Raw genomic sequence first — 20,056 nt, 5'->3', positions numbered from 1 at the left:
CTATGGTACATCTACACAATGGAATACTATGCTGCCATAAAAAAGAAGGAATTCTCATAATTTGCAGCAACCTGGATGGATTGGAGAACATCATGCTGAGTGAAATAAGCCAGTCAATGAAAGAGAAACACCACATGACCTCACTCATTTATGGATAATAAAGAACATTATAAACTGATGAACCAAAAGATAGATTATAGAGACAGTAAAGCAACAAGCTGACTGTCAAATTACAGCCGGGAGGGTAGGGAGATCTGGGGGAGATAATAGATCAACCAAAGGACTTGTATCCATGCATATAAGTACAACCAATGGACACAAAACTCTGGGGAAGGAGGGTATGTATGGGAGGGGGAGGGGACAATGTTAAAATATGTACACAAATAATAATTTAATTTAAAAATGTATTTAAAATTTTAAAATAAATAAATAAATAATACTCGGTGTGGTCTGGTCAGCATCATGTGGGAACCATCCCAGACCTTCAGCATCTGCTAGTTTACAAAGACACTCCCCCAACCAGTTGATTCTCATGCTCAGTCATAGAAGCACTGAGCTGGATGCCTTAGAAGGTAGGCACACCCTAGAGTGAGTCCTGTCCTTTGGGGAGTTGGGGGAGGGGAGAGAGAGAGAGGGCGAAGCAGGGAGATCCCTGCCTGCCACTGTGATGTCACAGAGTAAACCTCATGTGTCAGCCAGCCCCGCCCTGACTGATGTTCTAGCTGCGGGACACCCTTTCCATCCTCTCCAGACCACCTCACACCACCGTAGCCCTCTGCAGGCAAGAGGAGCCTGATTCATCTTCACACTAGATACTCATTCCACTTGACCAGCTAAAATAGAGAAGACAAACTGAAATATCTTTGACTCAGAACTTCAAAAGTGAATGAACAAGTTCTCTCAACTGACTCAAAATGTTTGTCTCACCCAGAAGGTAGGTACCTTTATTTTTGAAATCTCATGACTACCTCATGTGTTATCCCTTCTCTCATGTGTATCCCAGAATATTGGATTTGTAATACAGGTTATACAAATTCATCAATTTCTTTCACAAGCTTATGGTAAAGAGCTTGAGAACACACTATAGGATTACACAAGATGGAATAAAAATATATTACTCAAGCCCAGTTTTTATGGATAAACCCGGAGATGTCCATACCTTGGCCTCTTGCTCTTTCATCCTCTTCTATTAAAACTTCCATTTCTTCTTCCTTTGCCTCTTCATCTTACTTTTCCTCTCTGTTCCTAGAGCTTCTTACAGCCCCTAGCTTTTCTTTTTTTCCTTCCATCTGTATATTCCTATTGGCCAAATTCTGGCTCCTGCTAAAAGACCCAGTAGTGGTGGGAATGAAAAAGATGCATATGACCCTATTGAACTGAAAGAGTAGATATTAAGTTCTCTTCCAAAGAATGATGGGGCACCCCCTCCCACCTCACCCCCCCCCCACCTCCCGCCCCCACGGTCCTGCTGAAAGCCAGCTCCAATCTGCTGGAACTAAGGAGAGCATAACCTTAAGATCTTTTGATCTCTGAGAATCTGTGAGAATCTGCAGGGGTCCTCCCAGATGCTGGAAGACGCTCACAGCCAGCAAAGACGTCTTGGCTTTTTAGGGTAAAACCTATATCTGTAAGTAACTTGCCCCCCATTTGAAAAAGTTGGGGACTATCAAACTTCAGCTCAAAGGTTCCTAAGAAGGAGTTTTCATTATATATCTTGCCATTCTCAAGAGAGAAAAATGAAGCTGGTAGCTAGAGAAATAACACACCACACACACACAGGCACAGAGCAATGTGGTATGCTGCTCTCTGGCTGGAAGTTAGGGGTCTCAGAAGAAAGGATAAGATAGGGCCTAAGAAAGGGACACTGTGGGACTGCAGAGCAGAGCTAATGATTCATTCTGAGGAGCCATCCGTGTGGGCTCACTGCTCCCTACCTCAGAAGCAGCCCCAAAGTGACTAGATGCTCAATTGAAGAATCCTCAAAATCGGATAAGACTATGATAGAAAGGGCCAGCCAGAGTAAATGCTATTTACCACTGGCTTATGAGGAGAGACTCAGGGAGTGTGGGAGAGTCTGGTTACCAGTTTTACCTGAAGTATAAAAGCACACTTAACCCATTGCCTCATTCTGCGTGAGTTTCCACACTCTGGCCTGCAATGTGAACCATTTGATAAGGTGGCCATGCCTTCCCCTTTCCCCGAGGGGCAGCCTGCGGAGAAGTCAGGCGCTTTACTAGCGCGTGGCCTGAGCAGTCAGCTGCTCCGAACCTGATCCCTCAGGTTGTGAGGATTCCAGCAGATGCCCGTGAACAGTCTGGCCAGGTGTTTGGTGCACGGTATGAGTTCCCTTCCTCAGCTCGTTCTCCTCATTTAACTCTGAGGACATCGTCCCTTGATGAGAAAGGACTAGAGCTCAGGTCGGCTTAGGGATTCGTGGCCCCAACATTTCACAGAAGTGAGGCAAAGACATGGCCTGATTTTATAGTGCGGGAGCTACGGGCCCAGAAACGACAGGCGCAGGGCGATGCCTGACACTGGGATCCACAGGCCTGGGTGGGGGGAATTCCTCGGATGACCAGCTCCCCGCCACCCGCCCCTCCCAACGGCCTCACTCGCAGCCCCCGCCCAACTCGGCGGTCCACGTGGCAGCGATCGGGCCCCAAGACCACCCCCCCTCCGGCCACTCCCGATGGTTCCCTCGCTGGGAGTTCTCCCAAGATGCGGGAGGGTGGTGAAGGGAGGAAGAAAGGACCCCGCTCCCCGCCCCGCCCCGCCCTCCGGGAAGTCCACGCCCCGGCCGCTAGGGCGGGACCAGCCAAACAATGCAAAACACTCTCCGGCGCGTCGCCGTGGTAACAAGCGCCCGTTGCTAGGCGACCCGGCGCCGTAGTAAACCCGTGCGCGGTGTTACTCATCCAGGTGGGGGGGGGGGCGATGGGGAGTTGGCGAGGACTGGGCCGGGCTCCCGCTACCAGACCGCTGGGGGAGGGGGGAGAGAGGGAGGGCAGGAATAGAAGGGGTGAGGGCGGCTCACCAGGAACGGAAATGGGGCGCCCGGATCGCCCTTCCAGAGGCTGCTGGCATTGGGCCCGCACCCCGGCCCCCGCCCCGCTTCCCCAAGAGCCCAGAGCCCAGCAGGGCCCAGGGCTCCGTGACCCGCGCGTGAGCGATTGCCCCACAGGATGTGCAAATGTGGCTGACCCTCTGATTCACTCCAGATGCTTGGGACGTTGAATAAGGCGGCTTCCTCTCCTGGAAATGACTGCTGGAGCTAGAGCCCTCAAACAATTACATTTAAAAAGCGGAAAGGGAAAGGCGACGACGCAAAGGAGAGGCCCCCAAACGCTTTTCTGTGGTCCTTCCCACTGAACATAAGTAAAAGTATTCCCAGAATGTGGGACCCATGTGAGGAAGAAAGGAGTCGTTGTTATTTCTGTGAGCATTTGAGGCCATGTGGACATTAAACATGGTTACAGTTGAGACTGACCCGAAGCTGGGAAACCCCAGAGCTAAGTGTCCACGAGGGACGTGAATAGTTTGGACACAGCATGGGCGTTTTGCTGGCATGACTCTTCCCTTCCAGTGTCAAAATGTTTTGTGTGAAGATCTTCTGTTATCCTCATCAGTGAACACTTAAATAGGAGGCACTGAAGTAAAGATAGATCTCATTATAGCAGCAATATCTCAGATACTTCAAAATACATCATCCATACAGGCTCTGATCCCCAGGGAATCACTGAGCTTGGGAAAGGACAAAACATTTCCAAACTCTCACTGGCTTTTGAGCAATGTGTTTGTACCCTGGTCTCTGTGAACCAAAGATAATACTCGTTCATGAGATCATTGCTGTTATCTGGGCTTTGGTCATCCAAAAGCAGGAATGTTTCCACAGGTGGGAGGAAATGCATTGGCCGGGGATCTGTTTGGTGACACGAGGGGTGCATCTGTGTAGAAAGGCAGAGGGTGTGTCTGTGGATCTGTGGACTCTCGCTGCTGTTACATATGTGAATTAGGAGGATTCCCGTCTCCTTCAGCAACCGGAGCTGTTGGGACACTTTTCTTTATTCACATCTTCACCTGGTAGACTCCCTAACTGTATCCATGGGCCTCCTTTCCATTACATACTTCACTCATTCACGGATGTTAGACAGAGCTCGGCTCCGAGGATCAACAATAAATAAAACCTGGCTGCTACCATATCTAACTGCTAAAGTCATACGAGCATAACAGATAAACAAACCATGTGATGAGTTACATGACAGAGGCACACAGAACATGCAGGAACGGGTGCATGTAGATCAGTGAGAGCCCACACATTTACACCCCACTTCAGCCTTTTACCTACCGAGTAACAGAGAGGAGCGCGTTAATGGGCATGGGCCAGAAATCTAACTCCTGGGAGGACAGAGAACTACTGCCCAGAAGAGCAAGTGAACCTTTATTGGGAGAATACGTCTGTATGGATAGTGGGGAAAGGAAAACAAAACAAAACAAAACAAAAACAAAAAAACAGCTGGAAACCTGAGCCCCAGGCTTTGTCCTTAGGGAAGTGGTGTGCTATACAATCTCCTCTGGCTCAGCATGCTTGCCCATTGTTCTAATCCCCTCTTATCTACAGTGGCGTCACAAATTGAATTCCTGTTTACAGAGTATGTGTGGGTGTCCAGAGACCATTGTTTCTCTTATAGATGCCGATGAAATATGGTTTTGTACCGTGTGAGGAACAGTGACTGAGCACCTTACAAATATAGGTTGGTCCCAACCCTTCGCTTTGTGATGTCATCAACACTGAGTTGCATATCTATCCCTGTGGGGCTCATCCTGAGATGGTAACAGTCCAGCGTACAGAAGTTAAATACTGTTTTGAGATGTGGAATCTTCGTGTCTGTGCTGAATCATGAGCTTCTGAGCTGAACCTAATTATATTTATGTTGCATTGACTAGCAATTATTTCTTCTGTTCTGAGAGAGGAAAGAGGAGAAAAAAAATATATTAACACGCCTAAATTACAATGAAAGGAAGTGAGTGGGATGCTAGGCTCTGATTTTTGTGGCCAGGCACAAAACTCATGTTTTGCCAGAGAGAGGAAATTAGACATTGTGGCCCAGGATCCTTGGGATGGGGGTAGGGAGGGTGGGGGGTGGGGGATCCTCAAGCTGGAGCACAACTAGTAGCCAGCCACCCAAGCACTCACACAAAATGATTAGCCTCCTAAGGGGGTAGATTTGGGTTTTGGAGAGGCCTAAAATAATATAATTTTGGAGGCACTCTTTAAGAAAAAGAATACAACATGACAAGTACAAATTAGGTAGCAGGGTCTTGGGAGGGGCCTGCAAAAGTTCAGAAGAGGGAATGATGAAGTTGAAGTTTCATTCGTTATATTCTAAATCCACCTCTAGGCCTCCTCTTATAAGACTCGGCCACTCCCATCGGCTTCTCCCCGGAGAAGGCAAATGTCAGTCTATTAAGACACAGGGGGTGCGGTTTATGAGCAGAGGCAATAAAAACCAAAGACATGAGGCTGTGCCAAACGGTGACTCAAGCGGGATATGAGAGTGCCTGCAAGTATTTGAAGGGTGTCAGCAGAGAGAGGGGGAAAGAATTGTTCACTGTTCTGGGGTGGACAGGGAATGAGGGTGCAGCTAAGTAAATAAGAATGTGCACAGAATTCATTGGGGAACACCGACAACTGTATCTTTTGATACTGTGGTGTAGCATTTCCCATGGGGAGTACTTAAGGATCGACTGAATCACCAAAAACTGACATTGGCCACACAAAAAAATGTGCTAAAGGAAAAAATCCTGATTTATGCAGAGCCCTAAATTCCTTAAGGCTGATGCATGTGCTCTATAGATTAGCGTGGGGAGCAGGCCAATGGAGCAAAGGAGAACAATCCAGAAGGGAGGAGCCGCCACCTCACCCACAGTGGCTGACTGGTGGGGAGCATGTGACTAAAGAGGAAGAATCTGAGGAGATGGTGCCACCCAGCGTTGTGATGACTACTGTAGCCAGGAAACCAGCAGCCAATTCCATCATGAACTGTAACCACAGAATTCCTGCTCCCTGGTCCCGACAGACAGGGTCACTGGGTGATTCGGGAATTGTGCCTGGCACAAGCATATTGTGTCAAAGAGGCTGCTCACATCAGTGTGAGAAGAACAGAGAACATATTGGGTGACAGAAGTGAGATCCAGAGAGGCTCCTTTGGCTAAAAGGTAGACTAATTGAAATAATTCAAACACTCTGAGGAGAGCCTGCCTTTGATTCCCTAAGCTGACTGCACAAACACAGAATAGGGAAAAATCTTCACTTGGTTGATGGTGAGTCTGGAAGAGGTGGGAGAAGGGTAGGGCAGGGAATAGAGGGTTTCATTAAATATAAGCCCAAAATGAGTCCAACAGGTGTTACTTTAAAATACACTTTTATTGGTTTCAGAGAGGAAGGGAGAGGGAGAGATAGAAACATCAATGGTGAGAATCAATGATTGGCTACCTCCTGCTATCAGCTACTTCAATGCTGGTAACACTATTCTCATCAATGGTGAGAATCATTGATCAGCCCCTACTGGGGATGGAGCCTGCAATCTGGGTATGTGCCTTGACCTGGAATTGAAGCAGAACGTCCTCGTTCATAGGTTGACAATCATTGAGCCAAACCAGCCAAACCAGGTGTTATTTTAATTCCCTGATATATATTTTTTCAGTCTGTTCAGATTTTTACTGATTGTTAGTTCAGAGTGGTAGCATACAAGTTGCTTACATGTGGAGCCAGAAACAAGAAGTCAATCCTGGGTATATACTAAGAGTGTCCTAAAATTACAGATTCCGGACCTCATCCCAGAACTACTATGGAAACTAAGGATAGGGGACTAGAAATCTACATCTTTTCCAAAGTTTCAGATAGTTTTGGTGCTAAATCATAATGGAGGAGTACTGCTCTCAATAAGAGGAATTTATAATTAGACAAAGCATCATGAGAGGTGTACAGTGTGACAAGGAAAGAGAGGAGGGAATGGTTCCCATTCATTTTTAAAGAATGAGTGACTTTCACACTAATCTTAATAAGAGACAGATCACCAAGTAAGAAGGTAATACAGAATGTCTCCCAACCTTGTCATCCTAATTAGTATGATTTTTGAGGACAGAAAGAACAACAAGAATATATGCAATCAACACCTTATTCGTTTGTCAGATTTCTTTTTTTAAGCTTTAAAAACCATCCTATATAATAAAAGCCCAGCAACTATATGGAGGAACAACCAGTTGACCAGTCTCTATGATGTACACTGACCACCAGGGGGAAGACACTCAATACAGGAGCTGCCCCCTGGTGGTGCATCCCTCAGCTGACAGGGATGAGTGGCACTCTCACAGCGGGTCAATCCCACAGGCCACACCCCCCACCAGTGCACTGGGCCTCTAGTTTAAAATAAAAATAAAAATTGTCATTTCTTTGCCTGGAGATCAGGGAGAAATGGTAGATAGCTGTAGCATTGCTGACCCTGGAATTTGTCTCCTAGCCTACTCCATCTGCATCCTCACCACATCCTCACCCAACACTCTGACTGCCTCAGCATTCCATGCAAAGGGATGATGTTAATAATCCTTAGTAAGGATGCTAACTGAAAGGTGGAGACCACCCAAGATACCTGGAAACTATTTCATATCCATGAGTTCTGTGAGGCTCTGACATTGCAGATAATAGAGCTTATTAAAGAGATGGAAAGCCCTACAATAAGGGAATGAAAACCTTTGCATTAATGGTGATCCTGTAATATTTGTGTGTCTGCCACAAATGAGGCCCAATCCATTCACACCAGTTACCTAGGGAATGGCAGTGGAATGGAAACTAAATCATCACTTTGTAAAGAAATGTCCCTCTGTGGGTGCAGGTCTTTGCTTTTCTGTGATTAATCCCAGATTCCCATTGGCAAACGCTCCCATGTAATCTCCCAGAACAGCTGGGCCATGATTGTATTGTCAATTATTAAATGCCCAAGTTTCCTGCAAGGCAGCTTTTAATCATGCAGCACTCCAAAGAGAGAGAGAAATGGAAGAGGAGGGATGGTAGGGGGTGGGAGGAGAGGGTGGGAAGACTGGTTTTCAATTTTTCAACATTAAACCAAAGAGATTTGGAACCCAGATGGCATCCTGCAGTCCTTCCACACAAGCTGCAAGAGTCTGACCATGGCCAAGGTAACCAGCTTCATCTTCTTATTGCTCAGAGCATACATTGCATAGTTACTGTGCACCTGATTCTTTTAAGAGGTGTGTCTGTCTCATCAATTTGTTGTCTATGTTAAGCCTATGTTAATTATGAGTTTTTCTGTTAATCAATGTTGATGGAAGAATTAGTGATATTATATTTTGGTTCCTATACACTTCCTAATGATCTGAACCCAAGTGTCAGGAAGTCACTCATTGTACCTTTTTTGTGGAGTAGAATCACCTTGGCATGGTGCTTGTCAGCACATGCAAAGATATAACTTTCCTTATGGCTGCTGCTTCTTCATGATCACCTTAAGGAAACCCCTGAAAAATTAGATTTGTTCTTCCATTCAAGAGGTTTGTGGATCCTGGAGGGGGGAAAAGGCATATTGTGGGGGAGAAATAAAATATGTGATGGGAAGTATGGGACTATAGGTATCAAAAGATAATTCTTGAATGAGGGTCCTTATGTCTATCCTTGGTGGACACCCCTTCTGAAAGAAGCCTCTTTTCATCTTTTGTTTCTCAAATCACCTTTCCTTAAATTCACTTTGGTGCTGCAAAGTGGTGGTACATGGTGTGGGGCTTATTATTCTTATTTCTGAATAACCCGCAGAACTTAAAAATATGTGTAAATTGAAATGGATTAAAGGTAGAATTGAAATCTGATGTGATATGATAGTGATAAATTTCCAAGCCACCAAAGACTGAAAATAAAGTTGTTGAAAATGTAGACTTGCCTAAAACCTTAGACAAAATGATTAGTGAAGATGTTTTATCTGGAAGTCTATTTCCTATCCAGGCAATAGACAAGATAATTAGAAAGGGTAACTTGTGTAACAGAATAATAACTAAAACCAATAGAATTTTCATGACTAAAAACAAGATCAAAACATTTTTGGGGGGGTAGCAGGGGTGATGAGGCAACATATGATGCCCATATCTAGCAATGTAAGATGTTTCTCCCTTCCAGGTGCTGTGGTTTGTCAGTCCTTACCAAGGTCACCCAGAGTCTTGACAATTCTTGTTGGATTTAATTTATTTTGAGTACTTAAAAAAGAAAAACTGAATTATTAGATTGCTTTCCAGAAACAGTTTATCATGTTTTGTATATTGGTTTTCATATACATATGAGTAGTGTGTATTTCTTATTGCCATAAAATAATCCACGTTTTGTCTGTAGCCTGCACTGTTTTAGTCCCTGGAAAGTCTAAAGAACAAACTGTTATATTTCTGAGATAAAGTTCTCTGTTAAATGTAGAAAACGTTAAGCTGGAGATGATGAGAGAGGCAGATTAATGGGCCTATCACATTTAGCTATAGTTTTATTTACATCTCTTAAGCTAAACAGATTTGGGTCTGATTAATTCTGCTATGAGAGATCCCCTGAAAAAGCTCAAAATGGTTTACTTTAAGAAGCATCTGTCAGCAGCTAAGTATGGGCTTCCTTTCCATTCAGAACGTATTAACACAATTGTGTAAACATTCCATTACACAAAGTGCAAGACCTGTCAAATTTATTTTTGTTAAATCTGGCTCCAAGCCACCACTCCCCAAAGTTGAAACATCTAGCATTGGTCATTCTTCAATTAGCCCTTCTCTTAGACTAAAAATAACGAGGTCAGGGCCTCTCCCCAGAGCCACAGGGGCCACAGACCTTTCTGCTGCCACACCCTGTGTCCCAGCTGTGAGTCAGGCAGGGCCCCTCCACAGGCCAAAGTCACCCTTTCCATGGCTCCATGGCCTGGGCACTTGGTGAGCAGCCTCCATGGGCACCAAGCAGCCATCTCCCATTTGATTCCTGCATCTCACTGGCCGTGGATGGAAAGCTGGACCCAGATAACCAGGTCTCTCAGAACCCACAGCTCCCTCTGCTCTCCACCCCAGTGGGCCTACTGTTTCCTTTTATCCCCAAGGCCCCATCCCTGTGCCTACCCCGGGTCACCTGAAGCCCACTTTCCACATGGCTCCTTGGAGGAAACTCAAAGCTGCTGGTAGTGCCGCCCACAGGCTGGAGGAAAGGGGCCTGAGCTTAGGGAGCCGCAGGAAGGATGTCCCGATCTCCCAGGAGGCTCTGAAAGCAGGTTCTCCCCTTGTCTGTCTGTTACAGATGGAGCTCCCGAAGGTCTTCTCTGGCCAACGGACATTCCTATTTGCCGTCCTCAACCTGCTATCACTCAGCTTCTCCACAGCATCCCTGCTCAGCAACTCCTGGTTTGTGGGCACACAGAAGATGCCCAAGCCCCTGTGCGGAGAAGGTCTGGCAACCAAGTGCTTTGACCTGCCAGTGCCCTTGGATGGGGGCGACCTCGACGGCGACAGCACATCATCCCAGGAGGTGGTGCAATGCAGCTGGGAGACTGGGGATGACCTCTTCTCCTGCCATACCTTCCGGAGTGGCATGTGGCTATCCTCCTGTGAGGAAACTGTGGAAGAACCAGGTATAAGATCCTCCTCATCCCCATCTGCCTGACCGCCCCCTCCCCACATGGGACCTTATAGCTCTTCTACACCCCATTGGCCTCACCCTCAAGCTCAGCATTTCCCAACACTGTACTATGTGCTTTCTCCTTAGGGGACCCTCTTTTAATAAGGATGAAAGTCCATATGGCTTTTCACTTCCTGCCTGTCTAGTAGACTCACTGGGTTAAAATAGCATTACCCTTAAAGGGTTCCATTTAGACTTTCAACAGTATAAGAATTTCTATTCTAGCAAACTAAAGTCACTGTTTAGAAACAAAAAGGGAGAGATGATATTACAGGAACAGCCCTGCTCTGCCCAGTTGTGACCTTATCGGGATAACTTCATTTCTATAGGACTCGATTTTCTCATCAATGAGATGGATCAAAGTAGATTGCCCTTAAAGCCCCTTCCTTTCCCTCCCTCCTGAAAAAAGGGGTTTTCTCATTCTAAGTATCGATATATAAAAGTCTAATATGTTAAGTATCCCTCCAACTGTTCGACTGGTCGCCATGATGCTCATGGACCACCAGGGGGCAGACACTCAATGCAGGAGCTGCTGTGACACGCACTGGCCATTTACAAAGAAATGGCACTGCAGACATGGTGCTGACAAAGCAACAGTTGGCTTTCCCCAAGTGGGAGACAGACCTCGCCACCACCCTGGTGTGGCAGCCTATCAAATCGCAGCCAACACTGCCGAGACCCCAAAATGCCGCCCACAGCCCAGCCTGGAAACGGTGGCTGTGGGCACTGGGTAATGATGTCATGTAGCAATGCCCAGCTTCCTCTCCCTAGTGACTAGCCTCCTTGGAGTTTCTTCAGCCCAGGGGTACACTTGCTTTATAGCCAAATGCAAACATTTTACACTTTAACTAAATGTCTGTGAAGTGTTTTCACATGCCTCATCTCATTTGATCCTCACAGAAGTCCTGAAAAAGGTAGATATGAGACTTGGTAGAATCCTATTTTCTTTTCATTAGCTGGAAAACAGAGATTTAGAAAGTTTAGAAACTTGACCTGACTGAAATGAAGTAAGAAATGGTGAACCTTGCAAATGACTTCAGGTTTTCTTTCTGCACAGAATATAGTCAAACTATATTCAGTTAAATACACAAAATACAGTTAAATATTTCACCCTTTGTTCTCCCGTGTGATCTACAATAATAATCTGCTTCGTGTTGATATTTACTGCTGTGTTCCTGACAATTACCTGAAAGAGAAGTTGGGGTGCTTCAGTGGGCTGGAAAAAGTTTAGCTAAACCATAAAATAGGTCTAATTAAGCAAGTTTATTTATATATATATATATACATATATATATATTTATAAATCTGTCACTGTTGACACTTCTATTATAAAGGGAAAATATTGAAATTTAAATATTCTAAATAATTTCCTTTCAATGTGCACAAATTCAAGCACCAGGCCTCTAGTTACTTGTAATGTTAAAAGCGGGGTAATTGAAGCTCAGAGAGAATAATTAGGACCTATGAGGATTTCAGGGCTCCGGTGTCAGCATGCACCCTCACACCTTATCCTCAGGTTAGGAGCAATTAGGTTGAGGTCACCCTCCTTGCTTTCTGCTCAAAGCATTCAAATGTCACCTGATAGTGAAGCTTTTCTAACAACAGACAATTTGCGATCTGCTCCTTCTCCTGGCTTGGGCTAAGGGGAAAAGAAGCCAGAAGAGGAATATAAATGTGTATTGTGCCACTTAATACCACTCCAACTCCAGCCCCTAAACAATTTAGAGCCATTCAGACCAGTGGGACAGCCTCCGAAAATGGCCTGGGTTAACACTGGGGTCATTAACTCTTCCTGGGGACATTAACAGGAGCTGGAACATTTCCCTCTCAGGGAAATATTGTCATCTTCATTATCAGGAATTGAGAAATTAATTTTGGGTGACTCTTATATATGCATTCATTTTTCCATGCACTCTTAACTGCTTTCAAAGAGATGTTTACCGTCTGCTGGGCAGGCACTGCATCAGAACAAATGGAGTGGTGCTGGGTGTGGGACTGGGGACAGATTTCCTCCCAACTGTCCCAAGGAAGCACCTCCAAGAAACTGACCCTTGTCTGTTTCAGGGGAGGAATACCGAAGTTCCACTGAACTCACACCACCAACCAAGAGAGGTGAGAAAGGACTACTGGAATATGCCACGTTGCAAGGCCTACATCACCCCACTCTCCGATTTGGAGGGAAGCGGTTAATGGAGAAGCCTTTCCTCCCCCACCCTCCCTTGGGGCTTGTGGCAAGTATGTGTGTGGGTCTGATAACAAAGTTAGTTGCCATTGAGTTTGGGTGCTTCTCTGGATCAAAATCGTAATGTGAACTCCTGCTTTTCTCTTCTTCTGAGCTCCTAAGGGCTGACACAGATTCCTCCTAGAGCGGCCTTTCATTCACATGCAGGAATGCGAGGAAAGGAACAGCAGGGACAAATCAAGTTCACAAATAGAAAACCACAGCTCTGACCTACTCCTGTTGCCAAGTAACCAGGCTGAAAAGCTTAGGTTTTTTCTTTTTTTTTTCCCCTCCAATAATTTTTTTGTGTCTGTGTAAAATAGAAGGAAGAGGGGGAGACATGGAGAGAGGGAAGAAACAAAACTGTCCAAAATTAAGGGAAAAAAAGAGAAACAACAATGATAAATAGCAAAGCCTATTACTCCAAGATTTCAATGACTACTCAAATCTCTCAACAGTATTAACAGTCAATCAATTTTTCTTGATTATATGTTGGGTACCGAGGAGAGAGAGAGCTGTAGGGTGCTAGCAAAGAACCCCAAATTAAGGAATGTTCCCAGCTGGCTTCAGCTTTGTCTTGCCGTCTCCTTCTCTGATGCTGCAAGACTTTTTCCCTTTCAATAGGCATCACCTAATTTCCCATCTGATTGTTCACCGTCCAGTTATTTAACCTTGGGGATGAAGGTGCCTCTTCCTCTGCTTTCCAACAGAGAACCTATGGCTATTGCTGGGAGCCCAATTTGCCTGCAACAGACTTGAACTCGTCGCTTTCCTCCTCCTATTAACGGACCTGCTGTTCACCGGGGACCCTGGCTGCGGGCTCAAGCTGAGCACCTTTGCCGCTATCTCCTCTGTCATGTCAGGTGAGCTTCCCCAAGGCAGGAGAGGATGGATGTCCTCTGCGCCCTCTGAAGCACTAGCTGGCTGGCTGCTCTCTGTCCTGAGGGGAGGAAAAAGGGACCTTTGGCGGGGCACGTGTGGGAGGGAAAAGGTATGAGATACATTGCGAGCCTTTTCTATCTTAAATTGAGATAGCATGTGAAATGTCATCTTAGACCACGGTGTACTTTGTGAAATGGTTTAACCCTAGGTTCTTTTTCTTTGCAAATGCCTCGATGTGTAAGTTAACTTGGCTTTCTTTTCCATTGTGACACACGGAGCTTTTCAAGACTGTTGGCTGAAGTAAGAGATGCCTATATCAGATCAAGAATAAAGCTCACATTGGGGGTATGGGTGGGCAGAAGTCAAGGGGAACAAAGCCCTGAGTGCAGCATTGACTCAGACGTTCTCCGTAGCTCTAAAGTCTGGGGCAGCCTGTTGCAGAAAGTCCCCCTGCATTCAGGGAGTCCCTCTGACAGATTCCTCTTCCCGTCTTCCTGAACCTGTGACTGCACCTGATACATAATGAGAAGGTTGCTCTGAAGTCTAGTTCCCTGTAGATGGCAATGTCAGCCTTTCTCTAAAGGTGCTGCCTTCCTGCTCCCTCTGTAGGCCTCCTGGGGATGGTGGCCCACATGATGTATTCACGAGTCTTCCAGGCAACGGTCAACTTGGGTCCAGAAGACTGGAGGTCACATGCTTGAAATTATGGGTGGGCCTTCTAATAAGTGCTTACCATCATCTCCTGAGCTTTTGGGCTTCCCCCAGCCAACCTTCATTAGAATTGCTTCCCTCAAGTAGACACTTGCTTCGTGTGCTTCTACCTTCTCTTCACCCCCTCATTTCAGAAGCCTGTCAGTCAAACAGAGGGCTGGACCATCAGACCACACCCATTCTTCCCCCACCTTCTGAACAGGTACAGAGAGGGTTCTAGTTTGTTTTGTGAGGCTGTTGTCTTGCCTGGTTTTTCTGCTGGTGCAACTGTTGCAATTGCTTCTCTACCTGATAAGTATGTTGCCCTTGGGAAACAAGACTGATTTTGTACGGCTTATGGAAACGATGCTCTATATTTTATATATTTTATACTTTGAGGTATTAGAGGACAGAGAAATGGTCAATGGGCCTTGAAATTTGGATTGAATTCTATCCCCTGTGAATGGCTTATTCTCCTATAATGAAGACTTAACTTCTTCCTACCTCCATTCTTATTCCACCAAACTGTGTTAGAAATAAAGCTTTCCCTACAGTTATTCTCTAATCCTTAGAAAACTAAGGAATCAGTGATTTTTAGAAATCTCTTTAAAAAAGAGAAGCAGCAACCATAACAAAACAAATATAGTCAAGATAAACATCTCCTTTGCTTAAGAGTTCCTCACTTTCTCCCTTGAAGCTCATGCTGGATTCAGGCACAGGGGCAACCTGAACTGCCAGTAACTATCTGGATAGTGCTATGGACTTGAACAGTGCTGAAACGATGCAGCACCAGCTCAAGTTTCTATGCAGAAGAAGGCAATCTGGAAAGCTCCACATGTTGGTTACAAGATCCTATCCCTTTTCTCGCTGCATAATGCATGCTATTTGATTCAGGCTGGGTCTTTGGTCTACTTCTCCAACCACCCTATCAGTTTAGCTCATTTCCCAGACTCACTGTTTCTCAACGTTGCCTGTCTCCAAGCCATTGCTGGCATTACTGTAGAGCTCAGTCTGCAAAACTCCCATCAGAAGCCTCCCCAGCCTGAGTCTACTTCGTCTGCCAGAGGCTGCAGACAGGAACACATAGTACCAGCATGTGGCCTAGCTTTAGCCATCCCTTGGCCTCATGAAATCTCTCACTAACTTCACACAACTTCCTGTTTCCTGGGCCACCCAGAATCATAGGGAGATTTTAGGATTTGACTTTCCAAGTTTTTAGGGCCGTGTCTGATCAAGTTCCCTGATGTCTTTTCTTCTTTGTTGAATCCATCCAGCTTCTCTTCATCTCTAGCGTCCCTCTCATCCATTATAAACTACTTAAAGTCGAAAACCAAACTGTTTTCATAATAGGCAAGTTCCACTATTGCAACCTATAATACCTCCAAATGTGTAGTAAGTGCTTTCTGAGACTCAACTTTGTGGGCCCTTAAAACTGCTAAGCTCAGAACAAAGGAAGAAGGAGGAGAGAGGATCACTCCAGCATCCGAGTGAAGAAAAATCTTTGGCAGGGTGTGTGAGGGAGGGGAGGGGTTAGGGAGAAGGGGGCAGGGAACTATTATAGTGGGTGGTGCCCACTGTATTTAGCCAAGCCACAGGTCTATGGAGTCTTGGAGATTACACAAGGGTAACTGCAGCTTGAGAAACAGTAGGCAACAATGTTAAGTGTGTGTGTTTATATACAAAAAATAGGCACACCGAGTATAAACAAGCACAGCACTAACAAGTAATCAATCCCGTGAAAATGAATCTGCTCAACTCCTCAATGGCCTTTAATATCACATGTGTCATTCTCTTTCACTACAAAACATCCAGAGTGTAACCTATTACAACAGACCAAACTAAGTCTTTTTACCTACAGTTCTTTCCCTACAACACAGCGGAAGACAGCACAGTCAGGTCCCTAAGTCCCTAAGAGGCATCAGCCTAGTCTACTAGTAAGGAAGGGATCAGGGCATTTTTCTTTCAACCTGTCAGAAAGATTCCATCTAATTATTATTATTTTTTTTTGTATGTTTGTTCCTAGGACAGCCTGACTTTCCTTCACCTGCCACATGGCATCATCTGTCTCCATCTTCAACATGTACACCAAGCTGGTGCTGGAGTTCAAGTGCAAGCACAGGAAGAGCTTCGAAGGAAACTTGAGTTGCCTACCACACCACCACCGGCGTTTCCTTCAACCGCTGCCCAGGTGCAGCCCACCCTTTGACCAGCTACCACCAGTACCACAATCAGCCCAGCCACTTTGTCTCTGAAGGAGGTGACTCTATGCAGAGCTACGCAACCAGGGATTCCAACAAGACACCAGCCAGCTGCTCAAAGAGCTGGCTGGGTCTCCTGTAGAAGAACAGTGTTAGGAGTAAGTGGGTTTTGGAGAGCCCCACCTTACATGCTTGTTGTCAACACGTGTTTAAGCCAAAGTCTGTTTCTTGAGCATGGTTTTTAGAGGTTAAGGACGAGGGTATGTCCAAGAACAAGTATAAAGTGTGTAGGGGGCAGAGAGGGGGAGAGAGGGGTTTGCCAGGTGCCACTGATCCCTTTCCCTTCACAGCTCGATCTCCTTTCACGGTCTATACCTCACGCGTTCAGATTCGTTCTCTCCTTACTCATTGTTTGTTATGTGCTGGGTTCTGGGCTAAGCAATGGAGATAAAAAAGAGGAGTAAAATGCAATTTTTTCCCTTTAGGGGCTTATCAATCTGGTCATCTGTCTCCAGTTTGAGGAATGGAGGTGGGCAAATCAGTAGTCGATGATTGTGGCTCAGTTTTGCATGGTGCCCTTGAATGTCCCAGAAGTCACAGAAGGGAAGATGAAAGCAACTCTAGGGGCTTTGACACATAGATGTCCCTCTCACTGTCTCTTACATGCTCTGCATCCACTCTGCAGACATCAAATAAAAGTTTAATTAAACATGATCCCAGAAGCCAGAAGGAGATGAATATATTCGGTTCAGTAATAATTAATGTCGTTTTCTAATACTTTTTTAAATCGAATTTATTTAAACAATACAACAAAATTTAATCAACAATATAGTTGCCGTTGTTTTCTACTACTTGTGCCCAACGCTCAGGAAGCATTTTAATCCCTCTGTTGTAAAATTCTTGTGATTTTGATGCAAAAAATTCGGTCAATGCATTTTTGAGGCATTCTTCATTATTAAATTTTTTTCCAAGAAGAAAGTTTTGCAAAGAACGAAACAAATGGTAATCGGAAGGGGCAATATCAGGAGAATATGCAGGTTGAGGGAGAACTTCCCATTCCAACTGGCGCAGTTTTTCAGCAGTGATTCTTGCAGTATGCGGTCGTGCGTTATCGTGGTAAAGAATCACGCCCTTCCGATTAATCAGCGCGGGTTCTTTTTCTCTTAAAGCTTGGGCTAACCTTTCCAATTGGGCACTATACACTGCACTTGTAATGGTTTGGTTAGATGGTAAAAGTTCATAATGAAGAATTCCTTTAAAATTCCACCAAACACACAACATCACTTTTTTCGCATGCAAGTCAGGTTTTGGCGTGGGCTGCGGAGCCTCATTTTTGTCCAACCATTGAGGCCGCCTTTTCAAATTAACATACAGCACCCATTCTTCATCTCCGGTAACAATTTGCTCTAAAAACGGCAAACGGTTTTGACGAGAGAGGAGCGAACTGCAAATTGTGACTCTTTGATTACGGTTGTTGTCGGTCAACTCATGAGGAACCCATTTTCCAAACTTTTGGACTTTGCCAAGTGCATGCAATTAATTGGAAATTGTTTTTTGTGAACAATTTAAAGTTGTCGCAAGCTCTTATTGGGTAATTTGAGGATTTTGCACCAAAAGAGCTTGAAGAGCTTCTTGATCAAAATTGGACACACGGCCTCAACCACTCTTGTCATCTAACGAAAAATTTCCCTCGCGAAATTTCTCAAACCAACGCTGGCATTTTCTGGCACTAACTGCATCTTGACCAAGAGCACTACAGATGTTTTTTGCAGCCTCACTTGCTTTTCTTCCTAATTGGAACTCGTAAAGCATGCAGTGCCGAATATGCTCTTCATCCGCCATCTTCTTAGCCCTAGTTTTGCAACAAAAAACAAACCAAACACAAACTTTTTCAAGCAAAACTTGTTAATTGCACTTCACACGTTCTGTAGATACCACGTGTTTGAAGGTTATGTCAATACAAGTCAACGCCAAGCAAGATTTTAAACAAATGTTTAAAAACGACATTAATTATTACTAGACCCATAGATGAGAAGGCTCCAACCACATGCAGGGACAGGCCCACTTCCAGAAATGGCCCACTGAGGCAGGACTATGCCTCCCCAGTGGAGAACCACACAGGAGACTTCCCCAGTGAACAGGCTGTGGGATGTGCTCCTCTCTCGATCCCCACCTTCTCACCCATCCACAAGGGAAAACATTCTTGATAGCTAAGAATGAGAATGGCACACAAGTATGTTCCTATTCATGGTATTTATTTGTTCTGTAACAGTTCACATTTTATTTATTTTTAAATCCTTATTGTGAAAGTATTACATATGTCTCTTTTTTCCCTCGTTGACCTAACAGTTCACATTTTAAATAGTACTTCCTGATGATACTCCAGCTGGCTCTTCTTTAACATGGCAATGAGGACAGCAGTTCACATTCAAGGGGTTGGTGTCATCACACCATACCAGGAAGGACAGCAGACACCATCTGGGGGGGTTGAGAGGGTTTCTAAGGGAAGGAAAGATAAGAGACTGGGAGGAGAAACACCCCTGCATTTGCAGAAGTCAGTACTGTTTCTAGGGAATTATCACATTGGCCTTGCTAAGCAGCCCCATGTTAGGAATGAGGAACGAAATCTGGGTGGGTGGTTGCCTTAGAGGAATAGTTGTTTAGAGACACACTGAACAAGAAACCTGCAGCCATACTTGTCAGATAAAGCTTCCACCATCTTTGCCACCACTTACACCTTCTGTATTGGCTGCAAGAGGGAGAGGAAACCTATAGCTAGTACCATGTTTAGCAAGGAGAGTCAAACTTACCACAGTCAAAACAATCGATGCTTATTTACAAACGCACCAAGAAGGATTTAGGGGCATTGTGTTTTCCTAGCTTCCTCTTACATTGTTTCTAGGATTCACCCAGCACAGCTACCTAAAACAATCCCCCTAAACCAGGTCCTCAGAAAACAATTCCACATGTTACTCCTGCCTAAGGAGTAAAGAGCCAGACTTAGGCCTACCATGGCTCAGCCCAGGCTGCAGGACCAGCACCCAAGTTTTAGGTATTCTGTCAACTATAAATGAGTCTTAGAATTCTTGCCGAAACCGGTTTGGCTCAATGCCGAAACCAGTTTGGCTCAATGGATAGAGCGTCGGCTTGGGGACTGAAGGACCCGGGTTCAATTCTGGTCAAGGGCATGTCCCTTGGTTGCGGGCACATCCTCAGTAGGGGGTGTGCAAGAGGCAGCTGATCGATGACTCTTTCTCATCAATGTTTCTAACTCTCTATCTCTCTCCCTTCCTCTCTGTACAAAATCAATGAAATATATTAAAAAAAAAAAAAAAAAAGATTTCTCTACTAGACCTTACTCTCATCTAT

The 20,056-nt window shown here is 45.1% G+C and overlaps 1 protein-coding gene across 1 annotated transcript; it reads left to right on the top strand.

Annotated features, from left to right (window-relative positions):
* The first annotated feature begins 600 nt into the window (after window positions 1-600).
* Window positions 601-17,286, top strand: GSG1 (germ cell associated 1). Its single transcript, XM_045587764.1, is given in 8 exon segments — window positions 601-934; window positions 10,319-10,649; window positions 12,761-12,931; window positions 13,628-13,780; window positions 14,409-14,519; window positions 16,512-16,686; window positions 16,688-16,749; window positions 16,752-17,286. Coding segments are annotated over 8 exon segments (1,143 nt in total). The 5' UTR covers window positions 601-886; the 3' UTR covers window positions 16,844-17,286.
* The last annotated feature ends 2,770 nt before the right edge of the window (window positions 17,287-20,056 follow it).

Source organism: Pipistrellus kuhlii, unplaced genomic scaffold, assembly GCF_014108245.1.
Source record: "Pipistrellus kuhlii isolate mPipKuh1 unplaced genomic scaffold, mPipKuh1.p scaffold_m20_p_3, whole genome shotgun sequence".
Lineage (NCBI taxonomy): Eukaryota > Metazoa > Chordata > Mammalia > Chiroptera > Vespertilionidae > Pipistrellus > Pipistrellus kuhlii.
Note: the sequence above shows the minus strand (reverse complement) of the source record. Positions and strands in the feature narration are given on the sequence as shown.